Here is a 15,605-nt window from a genome sequence, read left to right as displayed (position 1 = left end):
GAGGGAGGGAAGGAGAGGGGAAAGAAAGGAGGGAAGGAAGGAAGGAAGGAGAGAGGAAAAAGTGAGAGAAGGAAGGATTAACTCTGAATTTACACAGCTTGAAACATCTTTCAAGGGTTGCCTTCACAGGAACCAGGCTCAGCCAATAACACAAATCCTTTCCAATTCTTGAACTTGTGATCCAGGTAAAATGCCCTTACTGAAACAACTTAAGCACAACCACCTTCTAATAAGCTGCTAGTGGGGTGGTGCGTGTTTCTTAGGGAAGAAGTTTTCTACTTTACTTCTCAGCGAGGCCTGACGGGGCCATTGTCCCAGGACCATGAGCTGCAGGGTCAGGGAGAACTTCTCCAATGTCAGCAGTGCTTGTTCTTCTACCCAGAAGAACGCACGGCTGGCGGAACCTGGGTGACCTTAGTCATAGCCCATCTCTCTTTCCCACCAAGGGGCGACACTCACATTGGGGGACAAATGATCTGTCAACTGTTACACAAGCTAACCCTGCCATCCCCTAAAGCTTTTGCCTTTCTGCCCACGCCAGTGACGATGGTAGAGAAGCTACCAATCGATAAGTCAGAATTGCGCTGGGAACCGAGAATCCTGACGCCACCCCTCCTCCAGTCTGAAGATTCCTAGAGATGACACGGGTCACCTGCCGTTCTCAGGAGAAGTCAGCAGACACACAGTTCTGGGAAGAGAATTGTGCTCCTCTCTCTCTCTCTCTCTCTCTCTCTCTCTCTCTCCCCCCCCCTCCCTCCCTCTCCCCATCTCCCCCCCCCCCTCCAGATTCTCCAGCGCTGTTTCTTTCCTCAGTGGTGCGCCAGCGCTCCCTTGCTCTGCCTCTGGAGAGGTGGATGGGTCGAGTTTTCTGTCACCGGCCAGGCTGAGGCCCCGTCAGACCACCGCTGTGCCATTCCCTCACTTCCTAGCAGGCACCTGGGTGCCAGCAAAGCGTCCATCCCAAGCCCATCCACGATGGGCTGACGGGCCCAGGCCTGGCCACATTCCCTTCATCACTCCTTGCGGAATCGTGTTGAGGAAGTCAACAGTTTGGTGACCGTCGCTGGCCTCCAAGCTCATGGCCTAAGACGAGGGCAGCCACCTGGAGACAGTCGAGAAATCTCAAGCCCTTAGCAGATAAGCAAGTTTGACAGGTTGTAGGAAACGAGGAGATGACTCTTTGCGCAGTCACTGCGGAACGAAAGGGAGCATTGGGTTTGGCTCTGAGTGCCTGGTCCAAGGTGGTGAGCTGCATTTTGGGGGGACACTGGCAGCGATAGCATTTCCCCCTTGGTGGTGTGTGCGTGTGTGCGTGTGTGTGTGTGTACCTAGCCTCATGGGTGCGAGAGATGTTTGGTGGTAGTAGCTTGTGTTCAAATACTGGAAAATACCCACTCAGTACTACAGCGTACGTACTAGGCACAGAGAGCAGAACGTGGAAGTGAGGACTATTCTAGAAAGCTGGGGGTTGTGGTCTAGCACTCTCAGTGAGCCCTGTAGGACTTTTCTCCTCTACCTCCCCCCACACCATCTCCACCCCCTCCTTGTCCTGGCTCCTCCAGGACAAGGCCAGCGACTGAGCCGATGGGACTTGGAAGAAAGAGCCCTTTTGTGGACCAAGTCCGAGACTGCTGGTTCAGAGGGACGCGGGGTGCCACGTGCGCGCGTGGAGGTCTCGGGTGACCCCGGGGCCCGGAGAGGAGGCGTCGGGGAGACGCAGGGCGCGCGGAGCCACAGGCGGGACCCGGCGGGGGCCCCCCGCTCAGCGCTTCCTGGAGAGCAAGCTCCTGAAGGCACTGCTGTAGGTCTTGTTGAAGGCGGTGTAGATGATGGGGTTGAAGAAGGAGTTGGAGTAGCCCAGCCAGAGGAAGATGCTCTTCCAGATGGCGGGGACGTCCCAGGCGCACAGGGGGCCCAGCAGCTCGGTGGTGAAGAAGGGGATCCAGCAGAGCACGAACACCCCGATGAGGACGCCCACCGTCAGCGCCGCCTTCTGCTCCTTCTGCTCGCGCCACGAGTCCCCCTCCGTCTGGAAGGTGACGACGGCGCGGCGCACCGTGAACACCATGTGGGGCGGCGGGGGCCCCACCTTCACCTGCAAGGCACAAGCGGGAGCCGCGTCAGAGCCGGGCCCCGGCCCTGGAGACGGGAGGGAGGGAGGGAGGGAGGGAGGCCGGGGACGGCGGAGACGCACAGGGCCCCCCCGGGGGATGGAGAGGCGGGGTGCCCGCGCCCTCCAACTCAGTACAAAGCCCAGGCCCCGGAGGTGGCGGGCGCGGGGGACGCAGCGCCTCCGCCCCTGGGGCGCGGGGAGAGGGCAGGGGACAGGCGTCCGCACGGGCTACCCGCCAGGCCTGGGCGCTTTGGCACTGTGACTTGGGTGACACTCAAGTGCTGCTCACACTGGGGGTGCTGCTCACACAAGGGGCTGGGACACTGGGGTGCTGCTCACTGGGGAGGCTGGGACACTGAGGTGCTGCTCACTGGGGGGCTGTTCACTGGGGTGCTCACGTTCACTGGGGGGGCTGGGACATGGGGTGCTGCTTACTGGGGTGCTGTTCACTGGGGGGCTGGGACACTGGGGGGGCTGGAACACGGGTGCTGCTCACTGGGGGGGCTGGGACACATGCTGCTCATGAGGGGCTGGGACAGTGGGGGTGCTGCTCACCGGGGGTGCTGGGACATGGGTGCTGCTCATGAGGGGCTGGGACACTGGGGTGCTGCTCACTCAAGGTGCTGGGACTTTGGGGGTGCTGCTCACTGAGGTGCTGCTCACTGGGGTGCTGCTCACTGGGGGTGCTGCGACACAGGTGCTGCTCATGAGGGGCTGGGACACTGGGGTGCTGCTCACTGGGGGTGCTGGGACACAGGTGCTGCTCACACGAGGGGCTGGGACACTGGGGTGCTGCTCACTGGGGGGGCTGGGACACTGGGGTGCTGTTCACTGGGGGTGCTGGGATACTGGGGTGCTGCTCACACGAGGGGTTGGGACACAGGTGCTGCTCACTGGGGGGACTGGGACACTGGGGTGCTGTTCAAAGGGGGGGCTGGCACACTGGGGTGCTGCTCACTGGGGATCTGGGACACGGGTGCTGCCTCATGAGGGGCTGGGACAGTAGGGGTGCTTCTCACACGAGGGGCTGGGACACTGGGGGTGCTGCTCACATGAGGTGCTGGGACTTTGGGGGTGCTGCTCACTGGGGTGCTGCTCACTGGGGGGGCTGGGACACTGGGGTGCTGTTCACTGGGGGTGCTGGGATTCTGGGGGAGCTGCTCACTGGGGGGCTGGGGACACTGGGGGGGCTGGAACACTGAGGTGCTGCTCACTGGGGGGCTGGGACACGGGGTACTGCTCACTGAGGTGCTGCTCACTGAGGTGCTGCTCACTGGGGGGCTGGGACACGGGGTGCTGCTCACTGGGGGGCTGGGACACGGGGTGCTGCTCACTGAGGTGCTGCTCACTGGGGGGGTGTTGCTCGCTGGGGGTGCTGGGACACTGGGGGTGCTGGGACACGGGTACTGTTCACATGAGGTGCTGGGGTGCTGGGACACTGGGGATGCTGATCACTGGGGGTGCTGGGACACTGGGGTGCTGCTCACACGAGGGGCTGGGACACGGGTGCTGGGACACATGGATACTAAGAGTCTTGGGTCCCTTTTTCTCCACAAATTGTCACGAGGCAGGAAAATCGGGGGCAGAGGCCAAGTTTATTTGAAGGTGAGAGGCACAGGCCAAGGAGGACGCCTGCTTCCCAGGCAAGCGGAGGGGGAGGAAGGAGGGGAGGGGGAGGGGGAGGGGGAGGAGGAGGCAGGAGGGCAGCACACACTTCTTGGTGCGAGACTGGGCCGTGCGCCTGGACGGCAGGGGGCCGTGGTGGCGCTGACCCTCCGGGGAGTCCCGGGGCCTGGCATCCTCTGGGGGGTCACTGCCCACCTCCCCCAGGCCTGGGGTGCCCGCCCCCCCCCCCCCCCCCGCACACTCGAGCCGCGGTCGCCAGGGGCAAGGCTCGCATCCGGGCTCTTCAGCGACGTCCGCCCGCCCCTCAGCCCGCACTTCGCGTCCCGAGAGGCTCTGCGTGCACTTGAGCCCCCTCCACGCTGCTCAGGAGGGCACAGGAAGCGCGCAGGGCTGGGCTGGCCGCGGCGCGTGGGGCCTGGGCATGGGCCACCCCTCCCTGGCTCGCCCACAGCGAGAAGAGCCCAGCACCGGCCGGGCAGGAGAGCCAGGGGTGACCGGACCCGGGCCCCTAGAGCAGCTGCAGGCGGCTAACATCTTGGGCCTTGTTTGGAAACCCCGGCTCCCTGGCCTCTGGGTTCCCCAGTTGCTGGCTCTTGGCTAATCGGTCATTGCCGTAGGAACTCCTGCACGGACTCAGCATGCATATTGCCAACCAGGTCACTCACTGCAGCCCGGCTCTTGCCCAGCGACCGGAAAGGCCGCGATCTGAGGATGGCAGTTCAAAGCCAGCCCAGGACGGAAAGTAGGTGCGACTTTTGTCTCCAATTCAGCGCCAAGCAGCTGGAAGGGGAGCTGTAGCGCACGTGGTAGAATGCTAGCCTTGAGCAAAAAAATGAAAGTGCCAACTGCCCTAAGTTCCAGCCCCAGAACTGGCGTGTGCGCGTGTGCACACCCACCCACAGACACACCCCTCGTGATTTTTATTTTTTATTTTTGTTGGGCCTGAGGCTTCAACTCTGGGCCTGAGTGCTGTCCCTGAACTTAATCAAGGACCATACAACCCCATGCAAGCCAGCAAACTCAGTCAACTCTCCCCAGAACCAGCTAGCTGGGCCAGAATCCCCCTTTAAAACAACCTGTCTGTGATCACAGATCCGCCCAGCTAACCACCCGTAGGCATGAGGGCAGCGCCCGCCCGCCCGCCCGCATAGCCTGCTGCGGCAGGCCCCGGGTGAGCACAGAGCCCCCCGGCTTGTCCTCCCCTCTCAGCTTCCCAGTGGGGGTGGCATCGTCTTGGCCAGTTCCGGAAGCTTCGTGGAGATTAACGCGAGGCTCCTGCCTGGCACCCTTGGGCTCCGGCTCACCCCTAGGCCCTGCCCGGTCCTCCGGATGCTGACTGCTTAACGTCTTTCGCCGTCCTAGCATTTGTAACCTAATTTGTCCTTGCAGAAGACGACTGGACCGAGCTCGTGTCAAACACCAGAGCTTTGACTGAGAGTCTACCATTAGGCAATTGATTGACTAGATCTCTGCATGAGGCTTTTGGTCTCTTGTTGGAGGCGTTCCGTCCTTGTTTGAGAGGTGTGAACACATAGTTGCCCACATTGTCCACAGCTGCTGGTTTTGTTTCTGCTACGTCTTGTTTGTGTGTACAAGTCTCATTTCCTAAGTTTCTCATTTGTCCTGGGATGATTTTTTTTTCTGAGCAATTAAGGGGCAGGCTTGATATACTTCTAGTCCAGCCCAAGCTAGACCTGAGAGCTGACATGACCTGAGCCCTGGCCAATTTGTGAACAAAGTGAATGGCCATACTCGCTTTGGGTCTCCTGGGAAACGTTGGGGACAGCCCTCTTGGCTTGTGACTTGTGAAGACTTGTGGGTTAGCTGGATTTCCAGCTCAGTGGGCTTTGAAAGGTGGTCACGTGATTGTCTCCTAGCTAGTGGAGAAGCCCACAGTCTGAGGCTGTCTTCAAGCCCAGGACTTCGGCCCCCTCCCCTCTTCCACTCCCGTCCTCCCTACTCGATCCCCCACCCCCATCCGCCTTCTCTTCTCCCTCCTCCTCCTCTTTTTCTTCTTCCTCCTCTTCTTCCTCCCGCTTCCCTCCTCCTCCGTCTCTATCCCTCTCCTCCTCATCTTCCTCCTCCTTCTCTTTGTCTTTCTCTGCCTCCTCCTCTCCCTTCTCCTCTTCCCCCTTTCTTGTGCTGTTCTGCAGCTTGAACTTGGAGCCTGGGCACTGTCCCTGAGCTTCTTTTGCTCAAGGGTAATGTTTTACCACTTGAGCCACAACTTCACTTACGGCTTTTTTTTTTCTGGCCAGTCCTGGGCCTTGAACTCAGGGCCAGAGCACTGTCTCTGGCTTCTTATTGCTCAAGGCTAGCACTCTACCAACTTGAGCTTCAGCGCCACTTCTGGCCTTTTCTATATATGTGGTGCTGAGGAATCGAACCCAGGGCTTCATGTATGCGAGGCAAGCACTCTACCACTAGGCCATATTCTCAGCTCCATACTTATGGCTTTTTTTTTTGGTGATTCATTGGAGATAAGAGTCTCATAGACTTTCCTGCCTGGGTTGGCTTTGAACCATGATCCTCAGATCTCAGCCTCGTGAGTAGCTAGGATGACAGGCGTGAGCCACCAGTAATAGACTTGATGATGATGATTTTGGACATTCTCCTGTGCATCCTGGTTGGTCTGCACTGACGTCTCACCTTCACCTTTAAGAACTTACTTGCTATTTAAAAATTGCATTATCCTCCTAAGTCTTACACTTTTCTTGACAAATGCCAAAAACAATCATAAAACCTCTGATTTTGGTAAGTTTCAAACATCTGTCCTCTTGTATCTCTTTATATTTGTATTCTGGTTTGTTTTACTTCCTAATAAACCCCTCTTCCTTCTAGAAAACATAAGCACACTGTAAAGTTACTGTACAGAAAGAATTGTAGCAGGCCAGTTTAATATTCTAGAGCTCAATTAAAAGCTCTCAGGAAGAAATTTCCTAAACCTCACAGAGGAAAGGGGAACATGCATTAGAGGATTTCGAATTTCATTAGAATGCCAAATTGTTACTGTCTAGATATTTACCAACAGTTCAATTCATTGAACTCTCCTCAGATGGGGAAAATATCTAAGGCAGAAGTGATAGAGAAGAGTTATATAACCCAAGTGTGCAAATGTAGATATAAAGATAAGAACATTCATGACACATGGCAAATCCAAAGCATTTCTCTTAAGATTGAAGAAAGGTACAAAACTGTAAAGCAAATAAAGAAAAAAAATAGCTTCAGAAAACTTTCTAGCAGATGTTTGGTTATAAACTCAACAACCAAAGTATAGTCTTGCCCTTCTACACAGGGGTTCAGTCATGAGTGAGGGAATCTGACAAGAAGAAATAAGCTGAAGTGCAAAGTTCCCCCATTAGAAAATACCCAACACAAGGACAATTCCAGATAGTCTTAGAAAGCAAGGAACAGGAATCGATACAAGATATGGTTTCCCAGATAGACTACCCAAACACACCTGTGTTCTCAGAGATTTGGGAGCCCGGATGAGAATCTCCATGTCAATAGTCAATAGATGAGCACACACATGCACAGACACGTATACAGACACACACATACATGTGTAGGCAACACACATTCATCAGAAAGATCCTTGAGAAAACTGAGATCCCCTATTGGCTAACAAGCAAAATGACAACTGTCCAAACGCCACTCAATAAAGTCGCTCACGGGAGATACTACCAGCCAACAGTCCCTATGTTCCTACACTTCTAAGGGCAGTTGTCTGTGATTTGGAGTGTCATTCTTGTTTATGGGGTTCTCCTGTAAGAAATGCCTCCACCTAGAACAGCAGATTATCTCATGGGAAAAAGTTATCTGAAAGTCAAAAACAAAAGTCAGGTTGATATGCAATAAGTTCTCAAAAATTGGAAACAGAGAAAGCTTTAATAAAATGATTGGTTGTCAGCTGGGTGCTGATGGCCCATACCTGGAATCCTAGCTACTTCGGAGGCTGGGATCTGAGGGTCTCACAGCCAACATGAGCAAGAAGGTCCAGACACTGAACTCCTAGCCAGAACAAAGCTGAAAGTGGCAAATCACCAGTTTTGAGCCAAAAAGGTAAGGGACAGTGCCCGGGCCCCGAGTTCAAGCTTCAGTACTGGCTTTAAAAACAAATAAGAGATTGGCTGCACAAGATGGTAAAAGAGAACAACGAAAGACAAACTTGCGGCTATATAGTAAACATTGTAAAGACTTGGAGGAGCATCCACTTTATTTGATTGAATGAATCAAGTAGTCAGAATCTTTCATAATCTTACAAGTGATATTTCTGGGCCACCATCATAAGGCTACTTCCTTCACCTCTGAAATGCCTGTAACTCAAAATGTGCTATGGCCCAAACACATGGTCAGATTACTGGTGATTTTGAAATGAGGCCATCTCTGCTACTTGTAGCCCAAGAAATGACTAAACAAGCAGCAGTGGTCCCAGAGTCCCCCAGGAAAAGAGAGTTCACTGACAGGAGACATGCTGAAGTTGAATTCTGAGCCCAGATGGGTATCTGGGTTATCATGACCTTTCCTTTTACACAAGGAAGAACAGAACACACTGAGCTCGGCTCTGTCTGGATTCATGAGACACCACAGCACCTGTCAAAGAACCACAGCCTATTTTCAACCCACCACTTAACTCTGCCATGAAGCAGATGCAAAAAAAAAAAAAATGAACCAAGGGAATGAGCCACAAACATTGATGAGGAGACACTGTTGGTAGGAATGTAAACTTGTGCAACCACGATGGAAACAGAATGGAGATTCCTCAAGAAACTGACACTGGAACCATCTTAGAGCCCCATCATACCATTATTGGGTGTATATCCAAAGGAATGTAAGCCAATACACAAGCACCACTCCTGCACGCTAGTGTTTGTGCAGTGCTGCTTGTAACAGCCAGTCGGTGGGCTCAGTCGAGGTGCTCAGCAACAGATGAATAGGTTTGGGATTGAGAACATAGATACCATGGGATTCCACAGCCATACAGAAAATGAAATCATGTCCTTTGCAAGGAGGTGATGGAACTGGAGGTTAAATCAGATAATTGAACACAAAAAGCCAGATACTACTGGCTTCAGCTCATTTGCCACATCTGCATTTTGAAGTCAAACCTATACACACACGTATACACACATCGATCACAACTATAATTGTGGAGCCATTTCAGGGGAAAGACGTCGAGGAGGGGAAAGAGAACGGTGAAAGGTGGATAATACCAAAATACATGATGTCTTTTGATGAAAATGACATAAGGAATCTTTTTTTTTTTTTTTTGGCCAGTCCTGGGGCTTGGACTCAGGGCCTGAGCACTGTCCCTGGCTTCTTTTTGCTCAAGGCTGGCATTCTGCCACTTGAGCCACAGCGCCACTTCTGGCCATTTTCTGTATATGTGGTGCTGGGGAATGAAACCCAGGGCCTCATGTATATGAGGCAGGCACTCTTGCCACTAGGCCATATCCCCAGCCCCGGCATAAGGAATCTTACTGACAGCTGTCAAGAAATAAGGGGTAGGGATGAGGAAACAGAGAAAGGGAGTGATTGAAAAATATGCAAAGTATCAGCAGTGTAATAATTGTAAATAATGCCTATATTGGCTGACATAACAAATAATGTATCCCAAGCTCTCAGGCCCCAAGCCACTGTAAATATCCTAATCAGAGAGCAAGGGAAGTGGTGAAAAGAAATGTATTCATTGCCTGACTTATGCAGTGGAGCCCTTCTGTATATTACCTTTATAATAACAATAAAAAATCCTAATCCATACATTCATGACTCACAGTGCCACCTTACATTCTTATTAAGTGAAGAGCACAGCCATTTGGAAACAAAACCTCAGCCAATCAGGGAGCAGGAAAGGAGCGGTGTTGTTTCCCTGGGTAACACCAGGGGCTGGTGGTAGTTCTACATTTAGAAACATTGACATCACTGTCGTGGGGCTACGAGGAAGCCGGGCTTGCAATTCACCCAACTTAAGACAGATCTCGTCTCCAACGTGACTGAGCAGAGAGAATGGGGAAAATGTGTGTGTGTGTGTGTGTGTGCGCGCGCATGCACACACACACACAATGCTTAGCTTCTGCTATCATGAAAGCAGAGAAATGAAAACAATCCTTTTCCTTCCTTTCACAGCAGGGCCTGAGAGACAACTGTGATTGGCTCCCCTCTCCCTGGCAGAGGAGGACTGAGGTGGGAAAGGCCCACTGGGGGGCTCCTCGGGCTCCCGGCCTGCAGTGTGGGTGGACTTGGGTACGGGAACCCAGCGCTGTAGCGTTCTGACCCACCAATGCTGCTGTTCTGCACAGAGATCGCGCAGATGAGAGTTTTGAGAACTCGGTGCCGGGGCTAGGCGAGCCAGGCGCTCTTGGTTGCAGGCGCTGTCCTGTGTAGTACAGGGTCGCGCGTTAGAAGCCGCCCACATGCCGTCTCCAAGGCTTTGCTGTGCAACGTGCTTCCAGTCAGTCCACATGTTTTAAATCAGTCCTGGCTGTTCTGGAGAAAAGGGCAGGTAGCCCTTCCACCTCTGGGAGAATGACGTGGTCCCCCTCCCCCTTCCCTAACTACACTTCTAGTCCCTCTAATCTTACACGACTGGGGCTGCTCAGAACCAGCTATCCATTGTGGAACACGAACGCAGAGCTCAACGATGGAATGCATTGACCTCACTAGACAGAAGCCTTTGTGGCAAACACCATGTCTCTGCTATTGTTTTACTACTGCACAACACTCGCACGACGCCCCCAGTGCACTTAACTATATTTTCTCTCCTGCAGCAGAACCAATAACAGAAAACGAGGGGCCAGCCAGAGCTGGATGTGAACGGCTCCCAAGTCTGAGATATGAGGATTACCCTTTAAAGCCAGCCCAGGCAGAAAGACTTTATCTCCAGTTAACTAGTAAAAAGCTGGAGGTGGAGCTGTTGCTAGCTCTGAATGCACCACGCGGTGTCCCTGCCCCAACCCTGACGCAAGGAAAAGAGAAGAATATGCAGACATGTAGTACCCATCCCATGTCAGGGTAGAATACCAATACCAAATGACTGGAAGGCCCGTTTTGTTTGTGGGAAATGATTCTGCAGAAGCTCACCATCACCCAGAAGGGTCCACCCCCCCCCCCTCCAGTCTATCTGCCTCCAAACCAGAGAGGTCCACTTTCTTTCTTTTTTTTTTTTTTGTTACCCATACTGAGGCTTGAAATTAGGGCCTGGACACGGTCCCTTAGGGTTTTGTTTTATTTTCTCCTGGCTGGCTTCCGATCGCAACCTGGCTTTTACGGTTCTCAGTTCTGGGCGCCTTTCTAGAAATGCACTACGCAAAAACCATGGTGGGGGGGGGCGTGGAGGGGGGGGTTGGAGCCCGCACCCCGGGGGTAAGGCGGGCCGAGACCCTTGCGGACACCCACCTTTGCGCCCTCGGGCAGGGGCAACACACTGTTGTGCTTCCTGAAGCCCCCGCGGAGCTTGGCGGCCTTGTAGATCTTCCAGTACACGAAGAGCACCACGCACAGCGGCAGGTAGAAGGCGCCCACGGTGGAGACGACGGTGTAGGCGGGCTGGCGGCTGACCTGGCACTGCTGGCCCTGCTCGGTGTAGGTCTCGCCCCAGCGGAAGAGCAGCGGCGCCAGGGCGATGGCGGCCGACAGCGCCCAGGTGAGCGCGATCAGGAGGTTGGAGACGCGCTTGCGCGCGCGGAGCGTGTACTCCAGGTGGCGCGTGGTGGACCAGTAGCGGTCCAGGGCGATGGCCGTCACGTTCCAGATGCTGGCCGTGCAGCAGAGCACGTCGCACGTCACCCACAGCTGGCACAGCCGGCGGCCCAGCCGCCAGCGGCGCCCGGCCAGCTCGTGCGCCAGGCTCAGCGGCATCACCAGCGCGGCCACCAGCGCGTCCGCCACGGCCAGCGACGCCACGAGGTTGTGGGGCACGCGGTGGAAGGTGCGCACGCGGAGGATGAGGGCCAGCACCAGCAGGTTCCAGGCGAAGGTGGCCGCCGCCAGGAGGCCCAGCAAGGTGAGGACCAGCACCCCGAAGACCGAGAAGAGGGGCGGCCCGTCCGGGCGCGCGCCCGCGCTGCCGTTGGGCGCCGGGGAGGGCGGGGCGCACGGGGGCGAGGCGCAGGTGAGGTTCACGACCGGGTCCATGGTGGGGACGGGGTCCATGTCCGGTGTCGGGGCGCCCTCCCGGGACACCCGCGAGGAGGCCACGCGGCGCGCGCGCGCCCCTGGAGACGAGCGGGAGTCGAGGGCGGCTGGGCCGTCGGTAGCCCCTCACGGGAGGGGGGGGGCGGGGACGGAGTCACAGGGGTACGGCCCGGCCGAGGGGGGGGCCCCCCTCCGTGGGCCTCACCTGGGGCGGCTGCGGTCTGGTGGCTCGGAGCTGAGCGCCCCCCGGTGCCAGCCGGGAGCCTGCGGCGGCGTCAGAGCCGGGAGCCTGCGGCGCTCCCCGGCCTGGACCTCCCGACAGCGGCCGCAGCCCTGCGGCGGGGAAGCCAGGCGGGTCCCCGCGTCGTGCGGCCGCCCGCCCGCCCGCACCGGCTCCTCCCCACCCGCCCGCGGCTGGCTGGCTCTGGAGAGCAGGCGCTCGCCCCGACCTGCCTTATCCAAGTGGGCATCCGGCCCTACGTAAGACATCAGCTGATAGGCTGCGCCTCCCCGCCCCGCGCTCCCCGCGGGGCCCCGCGCTCCGCGCCCGCCCGCCCGCCCCCGCCCCCGCCCCCGCCCCCTCCCCGGCCCGGCCCGCGCCCGGCCGCTGTCCGTGGTGCTGGCGGGCCCCGCGCGGCGCTGTCCACGGTCCCGACACCGCCCCTGACCCGGGTCTCGCCCTGGGGAACGCGGCGAACTTGGCTACCCCTTCCCTCGCTCCCCCCCACGCCAGTCTCCCCGCAGGCGACCCGGAGAGCCCGGGCGGGGGGCGGGGGGCGGAGGGGCCCGGGCTTCCCTCCCCGCGCGCGGAGTGAGGGGTGCAGGGGTGTGGCTGGCTTCCTTTCTCCACGGTGTCCTCCCTGCACCGCACTCGGTTGCGTCCTCGTGTAAAGGGTTGGTGCGACGAACGCGTACGCCGCTTCCACATGGCTGAGGTCTGCAGCCCGAACGCCAGGAGCCCGCGGAGCGCTGCGCCCCGGGGCTCGGCCAGGCTCGCTCTGCGAGGGGGAATCAGACGCAAGCTGTTGTAAAAACTGCACTGGGCTGGGAAAAGGGGGACACTTAACCCCCCTCCATTCCCACTTACACGCGTGCAGTGCACCTAACCCCCATTCCTGCTTACATACGTGCATTTAATCCCAGTTCCCACTTACACGCGTGCACGTGCACCTAACCCCCATTCCCAGCCAGGGGGGGAGTCTCACAAGCCCTCACCTGAAGTTTCCGTGGTCTGTGGTTTCCAGCGCTGGGGCGGAGCCCAGGGCCTTGTGGTACTAGGAAAAGTCTCCTCATCTGAGACGTAGGATCTGAAGCACCTCAACAGGGGACACAGAATGTAGTAACATATCAATAAGGAAATAAGACACCAAATAAGGGATACTATAGGAGAGAATGGAAAATGGGACAGCATTGAACATTTGTTTTTGTGGTTTTTTTTTTGTTGGACTTGAGGCTTGAACTCTGGGCCTGGGCGCTGTCCCTGAGCTCTTCAGCTCAAGGCTAGCGCTCTGCCACTTTGAGCCACGGAGCCACTTCCGGTTTTCTGGCGGTTAATTGGAGATCAGAGTTTCATGGACTTTCTTGCCTGCATTGGCTTTGAACCATGATCCTCAGATCACAGCCTCCTGAGTAGCTAGGATTCCAGGCGTGAGCCACTGGTGCCTGGCCCATTAAACATTTTATTTGTGTACCAGGACTAGGGCTTGAACTCAGGACATCTCCCCTCTCCCTTGCTCAAGGCTAGCACTCTACCGCTCGATGGCACCTCTACTTTCAGCTTTTTGTTCATTAATAAGACTGGCTTGGAACCACAATTCTCATAGCTCTACTTCCTGAGTGGTTAGGAGCACAGGTGTGAGCCCCTGGTGCCTGGCTGAGAAATCCTGTTTTTCTTTTTCGACATTATGTCCCTCACAGAATAAAACAAGCAGCAAGAGAATGCTCTGCACAGCCCTCCTCCCCTGGGGCCCAGAGAGAGAGAGCGGGTGAGCGCATGATTCATTGGGTTCAGGATGCAGCACGGAGCCTCTTCCCTGGACACGGCGCTAGCAGGGGGCAGGGGCCCCCTGTGCGTCGTGACTGGGAGGCAGATGTGATCGCTTGAGCATGCCGTCTTCTCGGAGCCGTGCTGGCTGTCAGCTGGAAGGGAAAGTGAGCTGTAAATCCTCTTTGGAAAAAAGTGGCGGAACAGTTCTGCATCCTGTTCCAGGGTTTCCCGGCTTAGGAGAATGGAGCCGCGGGCCCTGTAAGTGAGCCTCGAGGGTCTCCACTCAAATCCTGCCGGGCATCGAGGGCCTGCTGCCAGGCTCCCTGTGGGTGCTGGGCGGCAGAGCAGAGCCCCCGGAGGTGAATGGCGGCCAGCCTAACAGATGGCCAACCAAGGAACCCCAGTATGTGCTGTGAAACGTATTGTCCTCCATGAATCCACTTTTGTTGTTGTTCCTGTGTCAAATGCCTGAGAGAAACAAGGTAAGAGGAAGGAGGAGTCTTTCAGCATCAGGCTTCTAGATAGCTCAGCCCATGGCTGGCTGGCTCACTGCCTTCGTGGTGGAAGACGGAGCTGAGCACCTCCCTGCAGCCAGGAAGCACAGGGCAGCAGGCCGGTGGGCCAGGACTGCTCACACCTCTTGAAGGCATGCCTCCAGTGGCCCCACCTTTCCACTGGACCCCACTTTCCAAAGTCCCACCACCCTCTCAAATGGCTAGTGCAAAAAAGGTGTATGTGTGTGTATGTTGTGTCAGCTTTGGTGTTTAAACTACCCCCCCTCCCCCCCGTGCTTTTTTGCTCAAGGCTATCACTCTACCACTTGAGCCACAGCTCCACTTCCTGCTTTTTGGTGGTTAACCAGAGATAAGAGTCTCATGAACTTTCCTACTATGGTTGGCTTCAAACCACCATCCTTAGATCTAGCACTGCAGGAGTGAGGCACCAGCACCAAGCTAGCCCCAATTTTGAACCCATCAGTGGATTAAACCACTCTGCGGATCTGAGCCCCCATGCTCTAATTGTCTCTGGAAAAGCCCTCACGGACTCCCTCGGTGGTCTGCTTTACTAATCGTCCAGGTATTTCTCTGTCCAGTGAGGTGCACAGTCAAGATTAGCCACCACAGCACCATAAAACTAGGAGCTGAGTAGAAAGTCTTCACAAGGAAGAGATCTAGTGAAGTCTTTGGAGAAGAAGCAAATTCTGATCTGTTAGTAATGGAGTTACAAATGAGAGAGGAGTACGTTACCTTCTTCTTGCGTATGTACGTGTGCTGGAACTGGGGCTTGCACTCAGGACCTCTCCCTCTCATTCGGTTTTCACTCAAGGCTGGCACTCTCTCCCCCTTGAGCCACAACTCCACTTACAGCTGTTTGCTAGGTAGCTGGAGGTAAGAGTCTCACAGTCTTTTCTGCCTAGGCTACCTTTGAACCATGATCTTCAAAGCTCAGCCTCCAGAGTAGCTAAGACAACAGGCAGGAGCCGCCAGTGGCCAGCTACATTGTGTCTTTTTGTTTTAAAGTTTGGGCCCCATTTTAGTTGCAATAAATTGAAAAAGTTGTTGAACTCTCGCCCGCCGCACAGCGCCCGGGTTTACTGCCTGCTTTGAGCTGGGTTAAGGCCTCGTCGCATGCATCCCATCAAACGTGCGTTAGACTCCGAATTCCCAGGATTCCAGTCGTCACTACATGTGGAAATAGATTCTTCTAAGGACAAAAGAAAAAACCAAGCGATGTAGGCCAGGCTAG

At 55.9% G+C, this 15,605-nt stretch overlaps 1 protein-coding gene across 1 annotated transcript; it reads right to left on the bottom strand.

Moving 5' to 3' along the window:
* Positions 1-1,762: 1,762 nt before the first annotated feature.
* On the bottom strand, positions 1,763-11,890 carry Htr5a (5-hydroxytryptamine receptor 5A). The gene is made up of 2 exons (XM_048337763.1): positions 11,135-11,890; positions 1,763-2,095 (listed from the first exon to the last, which is right to left on the bottom strand). Exons 1-2 carry the CDS (start codon positions 11,888-11,890, stop codon positions 1,763-1,765), a joined length of 1,089 nt encoding a protein of 362 aa, XP_048193720.1.
* Between the last annotated feature and the right edge of the window lie 3,715 nt (positions 11,891-15,605).

The sequence above is a fragment of the Perognathus longimembris genome, chromosome 2 (assembly GCF_023159225.1).
Source record: "Perognathus longimembris pacificus isolate PPM17 chromosome 2, ASM2315922v1, whole genome shotgun sequence".
Classification (NCBI taxonomy): domain Eukaryota; kingdom Metazoa; phylum Chordata; class Mammalia; order Rodentia; family Heteromyidae; genus Perognathus; species Perognathus longimembris.
The sequence above is the reverse complement of the archived record's forward strand: the minus strand, read 5'-3'. Positions and strand labels throughout refer to the sequence as shown.

Bases quoted from the DNA above. Each gene is read 5' to 3' on its own strand.
- Htr5a (XM_048337763.1), bottom strand. From the start codon at position 11,890: ATGGACCCCGTCCCCACCATGGACCCGGTCGTGAACCTCACCTGCGCC. The intron at 2,096-11,134 runs GTGGGTGTCCGC...TGTGCCTTGCAG, and splicing joins CCCTGCCCGAGGGCGCAAAG to GTGAAGGTGGGGCCCCCGCC.